Source organism: Melanotaenia boesemani, chromosome 20 (assembly GCF_017639745.1).
Source record: "Melanotaenia boesemani isolate fMelBoe1 chromosome 20, fMelBoe1.pri, whole genome shotgun sequence".
NCBI classification, from domain to species: domain Eukaryota; kingdom Metazoa; phylum Chordata; class Actinopteri; order Atheriniformes; family Melanotaeniidae; genus Melanotaenia; species Melanotaenia boesemani.
Window position 1 is genome coordinate 9,135,705 of NC_055701.1, and position 12,936 is coordinate 9,148,640.

A 12,936-nucleotide genomic window follows, 5' to 3' on the forward strand; every position below is an offset into this window, starting at 1 on the left:
GAGTGTGAGACAGATGGTAGAAGTTCCTCTTTCAGTTCACTCAACCAAAATCAAAACAAACATATTATCTAGAAAAAGCTGTAAGATACATAAAAATCATTTTAAAATACCCTACAGTGATATTCACTTTTTATTACAGTTAATAAAAAACCTAAGATATTTATTGCTCTTCTCCCCAACTTAATTTCAGCAGTTAATACATCAATTCAATCCATATATCCAATTCAAAAGGTATACATCAATGTATTATGATACATTATAGTAAATGGTATAAAAGTGTAGTATAGTAAATGGTAAACAATTCGAAGAATCTGGACATTTTTAACATGCAAAGACAAAGACATAAACTTGAGTGATGTAACCACATGGTCAAAAGATTACTGTGGGAAACCTTTGTCATTGTGGAGTTGCATTCGCAATTCACTTAGAACATTACAAATATCTTCTCTAGGGGTGGCATTGATTTCTCGGGGCTCTGGGGCACCTGGCATAGACATTCACACAGTGGAAATGTGCACTGTGGTAAAACCAATTAGTATCCCTTTTAGGAAGAAAACACTATGTGCTCTGGAATACAGTCAGAAAGGAGCATCCGGACTGTTATCAACAAGTATAAAAGCCAGACTCTGCAACAGTATGATGCTCTCTCAGTACCTTGGGTCAAGCTCATGCACACTTGTGTAATGGCAGTACTAATGCAGCAAAGAATGCTGAGATTCTACAATTACATTTGCTGCCTTTAAGATGATTAACTTTTCCAGGAAATTTTTAACCAGACAATGCAAAACCACATTATGCAAACAGTACAAAGGCATGGAAGAAGAAGGCAGGGGTACTGGACTGACATGCTTGCAGTTGCAACCTGCACATAATAGAGAGTGTATGCAGAATTTGGTAACTAGAAGTGCAACTAAAGTCCTATATACACTACCGTTCAAAGGTTTGGGGTCACTTTGCCATGGGATTCAATATGGAAGTGACCCCAAACTTTTGAACGGTAGTGTAACTGTACACCTTAATACGTGTTTGCAGTTAAAGAATGGGACAAAACCCCTGAAACACTTCATTGCTTGGTATTCTGAATACAATATCAACATTCATCTGTGCTTTGTGGGTCTGAAATGCAAAAATTGATGCATCTTTACAAATTGAATGAAAAACTATTTTGGGTTCATGCTGTATGGAATGAAATAAATAAAAATAAAAGAAGAAAAGCAACTTTTTCTGTTCTGGGACCGCAAGGAAAAAAAAAGTATTTGCGAAGATGAAGCATCCAGAGAGAAGAATGAATTGAGGAAAGAAGATGACAACAAATTACTCTGGTAAAAACATTCCTCTGCAAAATGCACCATTCCAACATGATAGATCAAGGGCCTTTAGATCTCAACCATTTCATGCCCCCTCACTTTCCAACATGTACCTTTTTGTCTGCTTCCACTATTGAGTGCTCTGCGCTCGGCAACAAAAAGGCTATTGTGGCCACAAAGATCTGCATGGGGACAAAACAAGGAGAAAGATAATTGGATGACACAGTTCTATTCATCAGCTGAGTCAGGGCCGGGTGCTAAAATGGATATGAAACCACAGAATATGGAGCATTCAGGCTCATGACTCATGAGAGATTTAAATTTAAATAAATAATTACATACAGAAACTTCTCATCTTAATCATAATATGTCCATATCAGCTGTTGGCAATTTAGCTGAGCACGTGCATATTTATGTATGTTACCTCAATAATTTTCTTGGGGAGGGTAGATTCCAACCTCTGGAGATGTTCCCAGTGAGAGATCAGCAGCTGAAACATGTCACAGGCTATTTGAGCCACTGCTTTGTTTCCAAACTAGAAAGAAGAAGGAAAATGTAAAGAAACATGTAAATAAATAAATGAATGAATACATTATTTCCAATATTACTGTGCAATGGGGATATAGTCATTTTACTGTATACATTTAAAATCTGTCACATAAAACTGGAAATAACAAAAGGCTGTACAAACAGATTTACATATAAGAATATATGACATGCAAAATAAATAAATAATAATAAAAACACTTTAAAATATATTTTAATTTATAACATGGTTTAATGTAACCATATTAACATACTGCATCAAACCAAGGAAGTGTTCCAATGATTTCTAGAAGAAAATCCTCTGCAACCTGTTAAAATATTGCTGTTCCAGCAGAATTTAGTTATTATTTAGTTATTATAAAGTTACTGTTATTCCTGCTGGTAGGAAACATGGTACCTGAACTTTAGTTCATAAGGGTCTCACAAGTCAACTGATTATTTTAAGGAAAGGCTTTTTCTGTGTCAAATCATAGCTAGGAAGACTTGCAAAAGCAGAGCTATTCACATTATTATTAATACAGAACCAGTTACATTGAAACACCATAAGACTAGAGATGGGAACTGGTTGCAAATTTTCCGAAGCACTGGAATCGTGCGCCACTGGGCTTATCAATGTTTCTATCGGTGCTAACAGGTGCTGGCCAGCTTGCTGACTACAAACAAAGTCAGACATGCATGTCTGTTTGTTGCTGGAGGAGGCGATCCAGAACAAGAGAACATCTGCAATCTACATTTCACTGAGAAATATGACAATGGCAAAAACTGTAATGTCTGTATTGGAAGGACCAATAATCTTAACAGATCAAAGGACAACCTATATCCTTGCGCAAAGGAGTAAACAGCCTAATTACTGCTCCATGCTTCTTCTTACGTAATTTGAGTGCTTGCTGGAGCTCTGCCTGAAGTGCAGTTTCTTTTAATTCAATCCAGTTGTCAAATTAATGGAATACATTCCTACTTTCTGTGGATGCTGGAGACTTCATGATGGATCAGATGTGAGTTTTCCTCCTTTTGGTGATAATATTTCTGCTGTATCTGTCTGGAAGCTATTAGCAGCTTGTTGATTTAGCAATTACCTCACTTGTAGCCACAGGTGTATATGTGCTTCATGGAGACTTTAGTAAGCTATAGTCGGACAGGCACAATGTTAACAAAATCCACTCTGAGAATGAAGTGTTGAAATGACGTGCAGTCGCGTAAATAAGACAAATAACATCATACTGTTTAGTTGTTTAATAAAAGGATAAAGTATAAACCTGTGCTAAAGGAAAAGTCTAAAGGCAGGCGGGCTGCTGTCCTAATATAACTGTAGGTGAAACACTCTTATGAGAAGCATTCAGAAGCCAGATATTACGATTATAAATGCTCATTTATTTATCATTTGTTTATTTCAATGCATTCTTGGTTGACTTCAAGTAAACATCTACAGAGTTTTTTCTATTAAATGATGTATTATTTTCCCCTTTTCATACCAGATCTGTAGTTCTGGGAGACAAATACTTTATGTGTTTATTATTAGGCATTGAACTAACTTGTGGATTACTCAGAAACCCAGTACAGAAAGTATCTTTATTATTGAACTTGACTTTTAAATCTGTCTTTATAAGCTTACAGCAGCCTTGCATTAATGCTTGTTTTAATAATGCTGAAATATTCCCTTTATTATACCTTCATCACAAGCAAACAATAATCCAACACATGTCAAACATTTCTTTAATTGTAGTGTTTGTTCCTAATTCAAAACACAGTAAGTGTATGTGCACCATTTAGTTGAGCTACGGTCATAGTCTGACCAGGACATGTAATTGAACAACTGAGTCCTGGTATAAAAACATAGGAGGGGATTGTCTTGCATTTTTTCAAGTGTATGCTTGAGTTTTCATTAATTACAAAGAAATTAGCTACATACAGTTTTGATGTTATGAGCATTTTTCATCTTTGTCCTTAGGGAACAACCTTATCTTGGTGTGTATCCAACATTGAAAATTTTGATTTGACATGATTTCAGCCAGATTAATATACTTACATGTAACGGTTTTAGTTGGACGATACAGTAATTTTTTGTCAGATTCAAAGAACTGAAGAGTTCTCAAATCTGTCTTTCAGGATTGCTAGACAGTGGCTATTTTGGAGAATCACTTTATACTACACGTTGCTGAATTTGTTTCACATTGACAGCTAAATTGTAAAGCAGCAGAGGGGAACTGCTGGTTAAAGATGGTGATAAAAGTTTGGGCAGGAACAAATTTTTTGTTGCAGCATTTTGAGTAATTTTCTTAAATTCAGTTTTTCACTTACAGTGCAGATAATCAGCATAATTTCATTTCACTTCAAAACCATGGCTCATTTTCTTCAGACTCATTGCAGGAAAGAACTGGGCTGTTGACAATTTTCTTTCAAATGTGGATTTCTTCAGTGATTTGAAATTCTTTGTGGAGAAATAGAATTTCCCATTTCTTCCAGCTGAATGCCTCTCAACATGTAACAAGGGCAGACAATGTGGGGAGTACAGAAATGGCCAAACACAAAAAGGGGCCCTGAGAGTTCAGCACCTGCTTTTAGAAAAGAGACTCTCCATGCCACTCTTCCCCCCCTAGATCCCCCACCCAGCCTATACCCTCTATTTTGGGGCTGGCTGAGTCTGTGTGTCAAGTTGTACAGGGGAGTGATTACTGCTCCATTAGAGAAGGGGGGTGGGGGATGTGGGGGTGCTTGAGCAGGAAGCTGGGAGATGTAGCTGCTTAAATTGGCCCACATCTACTGAGAGCGAGCAGCCTGGAAATTACGCTACCGTCCCAGATCCTTTTCCATAAAAAAAAAAAGACAGCCTCCGCTGGTTCTCTGCATCTCTTCACTCAGGGAGAAAAGAGGTCTCTTCCAAAATATACCCATGACTCACATCACTGGACATGTTTTATTCTCACGCTTTTTCTCCCCTCGCTATGTTGAAATTGTTCTGCAGTCCTTTTATGTAATCAACTATCATTTTTGTTAGAGCTCTATGCCACAAGGCTAAAAACAGCTATTATGAAACTATTAATTTTAAAAAGACACAGTGGCAACTAATCCACTCCAATTATAAGGTAGAACACACCTCATGATGCAAGTGAATTAGAAAAAGAAAGAAAAAAACACAGCTGTATTTTGTACTTCATCTTCTAAACTGCAAACTGAAGTTGTCTGATTTTAAACTGCAAAAATATAGAAAACAACAATGAAGCAGAGGGTCCCAAACCTTTAGTGTTACTCCCAGAACATTGATGGCATCCTTAACCTGGTGGTGAATGTTCTTCTGCATTAGTTCCTCACACACCCACAGGCCCAGGCTGCACACAGCAATGCACCTGGATGACAAAATACAGAAATCAAATTTAAAGAAAAAAGAATAAAAAAGTCAAAGTAATGTTGGTAATTGTGGATTTAGTGAATTGACCAGAATATCTATAATAGAAAGAAAGTAGTTTGTATGCATTCTACGGTTGTAACTGATATAAAAAAAGGCTGCATCATACATGAAGGAATAAACAAGGACAATGGAGGCAAAGTGTGGGTATCATTGGTGGTCTTACCTCGCCCCTTCGCAGTGTTCCTTTGTGGCTGCCTCCAACAGGATGTTGACTAGATAATTCTGAACAGAAACCACAACAGATTTGTTACTCAAATAACTGTTAAGTCTATTCTTCTATCGAGAGTAAAAATGTGACATAATTAAAGTAAGATTTAACATCATAGTTGTTCAATGGTCAAACATGGAAAACTGGTAGGATCTGAAGCAGCTCCATGTTGAAAGAGAAGTTGTCCTACATGAACCAAGAGATGAGACAGTATTTTTTTTTTTTTTGTTTGCTTCTCACATATTCTCCTTCAGGGATGTTTGATATGGCGCTGCCTCTGACGGATAATGTAATGCTATTTAAAAGATCTGATTCTTTTAAGTCAGGAGTGCCCAAGTCCGGTCCTCCAGATAAACTATCCTGCAACTTTTAGATGTTTCCTTTCTCCAACACACCTGAACCAAACGGCTGAATTCCCTCATCCACATGCCATTCAGCTCTGCAGAGGCTTTGTAACAAGCCATTCATTTGATTCAGGTGGTTTGGAGAAGAGATGCATCTAAAAGTTGCAGGACAGTAGATCTGGAAGACCGGTCTCGGGCACCCTTGATTTAAGTAGTACAGTGTGAACATAAACTCAACCCAGAAGAATGTTGCAACCCCCAACTGAACCGAGTCACCAATCATACCGAGTCTAGCTGACTATCCTGGTGTGAATGCACCCCAACTAAAATTCCCTCTCTATATATAATACATCACATATGACTGGCTTTATTAAAAAAAAGCAGACGACACAATGATGCACTGAGTAGTTTTAGTTGTTAAATGTCACTGCAGTATTCCTAGTACAGCACATCTTGATTATTTACCTTGATATCTTCATTGCCTATACTTATGTCATTAGAGCCAGGCACATGCTGCAGTACGGGAATTTGAAGGTAAAGATTGGGGAAGCCCATGAGCGAACCCAAGATCGTCTGAGCTTCAATTCTTGGTGCCTGGTAGATAGAACAAAAAAACAAAAAAGAAAAAAAAACATATTTAGACATATTCCCTATACAAAACAACATGCTTCCGGGAAACTGAAAGGTCACCACCCAGGGGAAAGTGGTAGAGGGATTGAGCAGAATTAAGCTGATCTTTCGTCATGATTGTGCTGATATGTGACAGAAAAACTATGGTAAATGTTGGAAAACGAATGGTTAAATGTGTAACAGATGCAGCTGTAAAGCAAACAGAAGATGCTGGTGCGCCTGATAAGTGAAACTAAGAAGAGATAATAAATCTGTGTAGGCTGAGAGGACTCACTGACGAGTTGACATGGTTAACATCAATTTCACCATGTTTATGATTAAATCTGTGCACACATACTGTGTTGCTGTGCCAACATAATCTCTTAATTAGGTCAAAGTCAAATCTGTGTGCTCATATAAATAAAAATTAGCACACAAAGGCAAAAACGGCAAATAGGACAGGCAACTTTAATCAGTTTGTATTCATTCTAATGCAAAGGCACCAGTGTCTACTTAGAGACCATAATAATGGTGAACATGGTAGTTTCCATAAGTAATTAAACATGACTGAGAGTCATATTAACATCTTGAATTTAATGCTCAAAGAGTACACAGTTTAACATTGTTTAGAATTTAGAATTACATCTATTAATATAAAATCAAGTGCTTTGTTCTTCTACAATACAGCTGCGATTTGTAGATTAAAGTTTTAGTAAATTTCTTAAAAATGGAGGAATTAATACATAACAGTCATAAGGAAACAAGCTGTTGTTATAACTTTCATAAACCTTTATTTAAATAAAAGCTCAATGAATAGGAAAATTAGAATAAAAATGAAAAAGCACCTCATAAAGCTGTGGCAGTTTGTGGTGTAACTGCTACATAACGGTTAACAGTAAAGGCACTCAAATGTGGTATATTCCCAAAGGAAAAAAGACTTAACTCGTTTTCTTTAGTTTAACATAAAAAGGGTCCACTCTGAAAGAATGCAACACATTCATAATTTAATTAAATGACCTATTAAAGCCAGCAGTGCTGTTTCACATCTTAAAGACTGAACAAAGCAATGCTGCCCTTTTCTCTTTGTGGTGAGCTGCCGATTAACCCACACAGTGTGAGCAGAGAGGTAGCGGAGTCTGACCAAGCACGAAGGCCCATTTGAAGTCAAATTTAAAATGCAGAGTCAGTTAACTGTATTGTCCGCACAGCTTTACAAATTAACCCTACTAATTTGCAATAGCTCAGGGACAACAATCAGACCAGCATGGCTGGAACTTTTGTCCTTTAATTTTTGCTTGAAAACAGCCTAGGAAATGGTGCAGTAGTGCAACCGTTTCTTTTGTACCAAAGGGTTCAAGACATATGCACATGTTGCATTCCTCACCAAGAAGGTTATGTGACTAGCATAGTTTTGTTGGCAGTAACAACAAGCCCACCTTGTGTGAGTTTTCAAGCATCAAACCGGCATCGCGGCATTGAAGTGTTGTAGTGATGATGCATGATGTATGCAACTAGCACAGCACAACATTTAAAAGTGTAAACAATCAGTTTTGAATCATACGTACTACGATAGACAAGTCGGACAAGTGTGCACAACACTGTGTACGACATATAGCTAACTGGTACAAGGGGTATTTTAAAAGCATGTTATATATGCCATACTATCATTTTTGCAATATCCCTCTGGGATTAATAAAGTATTTTTCCAATTTTCATACATTTTTTTTAGTTGTAAAATGACACACTGGCAAGAGAAAAAGCCAGCTTTAAGATGTTTAAGCTTTTACCTCTGGGGAGTCAGAAGTAAGGACACAGGCTGAAGCAGTGATGAAGTCTCTTAGCAGCAAAGTGAAGCCCGGTAGGCCAAGGAAGAAGAACCGAGGTGAGCAGGAGCGAATGATGGTATTCACAACATCCTAATGACAAGCAAAGACAAACATAAACGATACCAGAAGACAAATGATCATTTCATTACTATTTCCTGTTAACTGACATGAACTATGCAGTTAATGGAGGAGCAAACTCAATTCTAACAAAACCAAAAGCAATATTAAAGTCAGAGCTAAGCCTTTTGTGGTTTTATGAGCCTAGAGTCTTAGTGTGGGTGGAGTGAAACAGTAACAGAAATATTTTGTAAATAGGCTACCTTGTGAGAGACATAGCAGGGAGAGAGTTTTTCGCTTCAGCAGGTAGGTTTCAAATTTAAAACATTTTGAGGAAAGTAAAGCACTCAATGGTTCATGCCATGAAAGCATGAAAAAAAAAAACACATAGAGAGGGAAAGAAAGATGGAACAGATACAGCAGATGGATTGCTCACAGTGGATATTAGGGAGGACAATAGACCTCAACTTCCATGAGTCATGTGTACATACACAAAAGCAAACCTGTAATTAAAGCCAGAGACAAGGTATTGTTTTGTGGAGGTGCAGGCCGCTTAGTGGCAGATGGGTACTCTTTCAGCACCGACATATGCTGTACAGCTGAGAGTTCTGCACAAACTGCTTAAGTATTTACAGTGTAAGACCACAATAGGTTAGAGCATTAAAAGATCTTAACAGGTTTTCCAAGCTATATTTAGCAGTAGCAAAGAGGATGATTTATTTACGATAAGAGAAAATATATTCTTCTTTAGAGAAAGAAAAAAAATGTGATGGCTCTACAGTGCAGCGTCTTAGTAGGGCAGAGAGATTGCTCTCTTATCTGAGACATTCATGTGTATATCTGTGTACAAAGCCAAGGTCCAGGCAAAAAACACCTGCCTTCTTGGCCATAAACTTGTGTAAATTGGACAGTTCAAACATTAGTCTGCTTCTACCTGAACTGAAGCGCCCCTTAACAAACACATGCATATAATTTCTGTTTTACAATGAAACTTCCAAAGACATATACACACACTGTACTACTGATGTATCTGTGACATAACCACCCAAAGCAAAGGGACCTAGGTTGAGAAAAGAAGAAAAAAATGGTAAAGAAGTAACAGTAGTAAGTAGGAAGTCAACCCAACACCAGCACTGGATGTGGAAAATTGGTGGGAAGAGCTTTAGGATTGAAGGCCAATTTTACCCTCATTTTGTGGGTAATTGACCTCTGAGGCATAATGTGCAGTGCAGTCAGAGGTAATTAGCAGACAACAAACACTTTCTTGATTGCCTCAAATAAGCATTTTAGAGGAAGCCACGAATGTAGACTGCAAAGTGCTTTCAATTGTATGTGCAAGTAGAAGGGACCTGATTTGAGGTGTGTGTAAAGAATTGAGAAATGTGGAATAACCGCATGCACTGCTGTGTTGGCAGTAGGAATGGCCCCTGCATCAACAAAAGGTGCATTAACGTAACTCTGAATAGAGCTACATCAGGCCGTTTAATGTGGCCTCATCCCCAGGAAAGAACGCGCTTTCCACCTGCCGGCCCCGGGGGGGTGACAGGGTTCACCGTTGCATTTCATCACTCCTCAGAGTTTCTAAATTTTTTTCTCTGAATTATGAAGCTTGGACATTTTCAGTTTAGTATGGAATGAATTTCCTGTTGAAAATCACAAGCTGTTTCACTTGAACAGTTTTAACAAAAGAATGAAATCCACATGCACACGAGTGACTGATGTGGTTTAGTCAACAGCAGAATCTATTAAGTGGTCAAGGGATAATAATGCAGTGAATATTTGCATAAAAGATTTGTGAGTATGTTACTGTATTTTGCTAAATGTGCTGTTAACTTTTTCAGTCTCAACTGTAGACCTTTTAGATAGATTACTGCTATTATGGTGCAGTCATGCCCTTTGTGAGACCAATGACCAGCAAGTGACGGGCCACAGGACAATAGCCCTGACCTTGGCACTCTGCTAGCTGGACAGAGGAATCACTGCAGAGTTGTTTTCATTAAGGTTAGCTGATTTTCATGGTGAGAAGGAACACTGGGCTTGCCTTTAAAACATGGCTGTTAAAGGCTAACTTTATTGCTTGATTAAGTAATAAAACTAAAGAAAACACTCAACATATAATCAGGTCTATTCAAATAAAGTATTTTCTGTATGTTTAACTAATAGCCCACAAGTCTGAACAGATAAAAACTAAAGAGGATAATTAAGTGGATAAACTGTGTGTGAAAAACATATTTAAATATGATTTGCAAAGATTAAAACATTTTTTTTTTTACTTTTTTTTTTTTTTTTAAAAAAGAAAAATGCCAAGAGGGTGGGGGTAGAGGCAGAAAGGAAGGAGGAGGAGGGAGAGTAAGAGCCACTTTCTTATGTTAAGCAGGCGTGCGGCTGTCCTCTATTGTGTGGCGTGAGGACTCTTTTCTCCGGCCAATTTGAGCATGCTTCAGTGGCCAGCCAGGCTCTGGCCCCCCAACGCATTATACAGAGCCACAACAAAAGCTTGAGAATGCTGCCTGGTCTCTCAGCGTGCCCCCCTCATTGCTCTACTCTACACTACGTTCCCCAGGCTCCCCTCCCGCTCCTTCACACACAGCCAGGCTGCTCTACTCTGGGCCCCTGGCCGATGTGTCAGTCTAACGGAGCGCGACAGACGTCAATCCTTAATTAATCACGTATACGCGGCAGGGGCTCAAAACATTATTTAACGACATGGAAAACATTCTAATAAGCTTGTCGCATTGCCAAGGTGCAACAGAAACCCAGCCAAAAGGGCATTTATACATATACATATATATATATTATATTCACATGCAGATTTGCATCCCAAACACCTCCTACACACAGACTTTTTATCCCTGTCCTTTGTTTTGGGGAGCTCTATTCATCTCCACTCATCTCCACTCAGCTTTGTCTAGCACAAATGGAGCTATGCCAAATTTGAAAACGAGGAAGGGTGTGGCGAAAAGAGGTAGAAGATGCCAAAACACAACAGTTCTCATCACCACCAGTTGGTATGCCTCTTTTACAAAAAAAAACAAAAAAAACTGAACCACAATTTTTAAATTGCATTAACCTTTTTATGCCATCTATTTTAACTCCTCCAACTAACTGTCCAGAAGTTGATCCCAGACTCTTAATTGCCATTAAAAGTTCATAAATACAAGGCCAAGTTTTAACTTGATTTATGGCAGAAACCACTAGTCAAATAAAAACCAAATGTACACATCACTCAGTAAAAAGTAAAAGGCAAATGTGTAACTGAAAAATATTGTTTTCCACTTTTAATGAAAACCAATGGACATGGATTTGACCGATGCGCCATCTACAGGCAAGATAAAGAAAAAAAAAAGAGTGTGAGAACAACTGACAACCTCACTATAAGAGCCACCTGATTTCTGTACCTGGTCATCACTGGTGAAGCCCTTGTGCATGATGTGGTAAAGGTGCACTAAGAAATCACTGTTGGGAAGCACATCCTGGTGTCTGGTCATCATCTCACAGATGAGCTTGTAGGCCTGCAGCTTGCCAGCTTTGTACTCTGCTGGAAGCATGGTGGCCTGTGGAGGAGAGAACACAGAGGCCAGTATTACCATCAGAGGATTTTTATTTTGATTAATAACTTGATAACTTTTGCCCGCCCTGTTTATCATAATGCTTCATATTCAACCCAGTTATTAGATGAACACACACTACATAACGTGAGCAGTCTGCTCTCGCTCTAATTAGGTACCTGAAAACATTGTTAATGATTTGTTGCTAGGAGTTTTAGAACTTTACTCTCCCTCTATATAACAAACATTAATATTATGTGAGAATAAAATAAAACATATTTATTTCTCAAACAGTCTGACGAAGGGATGATTTATAAAGGATTGTAGTGAAAGTTGAGATGTGGAAGTAGGGATGATTATTTAATTTTACAACTAATCGCGGTATTAAACACTATAGTCAATTAAAGATTAAGTAAAGATCCCTCAATATCATTACTTTATATAAACTATTATGTATGAGCTATATCAGCAGATCAGTGCAACAAACACAAAGTTACACCGCTTCCGCAGAAGACGCTGCCGGAGTTTTTCCCTCTAAAAACATGGATTAAGATATCCTTGTCAGATTTAGTCCTTTTTTATTATTTGTTTTAAGTGTTAAAGAAAAAGATCACCGCTTCACTGTGTCATTGTGAAGGACGGCTCACCACCCTGTAAACCACGCCATAAAAAGTTCCAGATAATGAAGGAAATACATCCAATATGTTCACCACCTGGATAACCAGCAGCTTTTTATGCTACAGTAAAGGTAAATACTCTAACCCTTTAGATAAATAATGTTAATATTTATCTAACGTAACATCTGAATTAAATGGTATAGTGTCAGGTCGGTCTAACAGTGTAACATTACAGTGTAATGTAACGTGACGTGTTCACTAGACGTTACATTATACAGATGAGAAAAGGAAACTTGTAAAAAAATAATCGGCCTGGCATGAGGTCCATGGCTTTCAGTCGTCAGTACAATAGTCACAGTCTTTAAAAGAAACAGCATTTAATTCCAGATATACAGTCTTATTTCTTTTCACTATTGTAGTATTATTTATACCCCTAACAAATGACAGGTATTCTGCTAAAGCACAGCT

The 12,936-nt window shown here is 37.9% G+C and overlaps 1 protein-coding gene across 3 annotated transcripts in view; it reads right to left on the reverse strand.

Annotated features, from left to right (window-relative positions):
* ralgapa2 (Ral GTPase activating protein catalytic subunit alpha 2) overlaps positions 1-12,936 on the reverse strand; it is a 95,579-nt gene that overhangs the window by 37,432 nt on the left and 45,211 nt on the right. For all 3 annotated transcript variants that reach the window (XM_041971485.1, XM_041971483.1, XM_041971484.1), the window contains 7 exons: positions 11,702-11,857; positions 8,208-8,336; positions 6,277-6,405; positions 5,423-5,481; positions 5,089-5,197; positions 1,732-1,842; positions 1,421-1,489 (listed from right to left, as the gene is read on the reverse strand). In XM_041971485.1, coding sequence (XP_041827419.1) covers positions 1,421-1,489; positions 1,732-1,842; positions 5,089-5,197; positions 5,423-5,481; positions 6,277-6,405; positions 8,208-8,336; positions 11,702-11,857 — 762 coding nt within the window. The remainder of the gene's footprint in view (positions 1-1,420; positions 1,490-1,731; positions 1,843-5,088; positions 5,198-5,422; positions 5,482-6,276; positions 6,406-8,207; positions 8,337-11,701; positions 11,858-12,936) is intronic.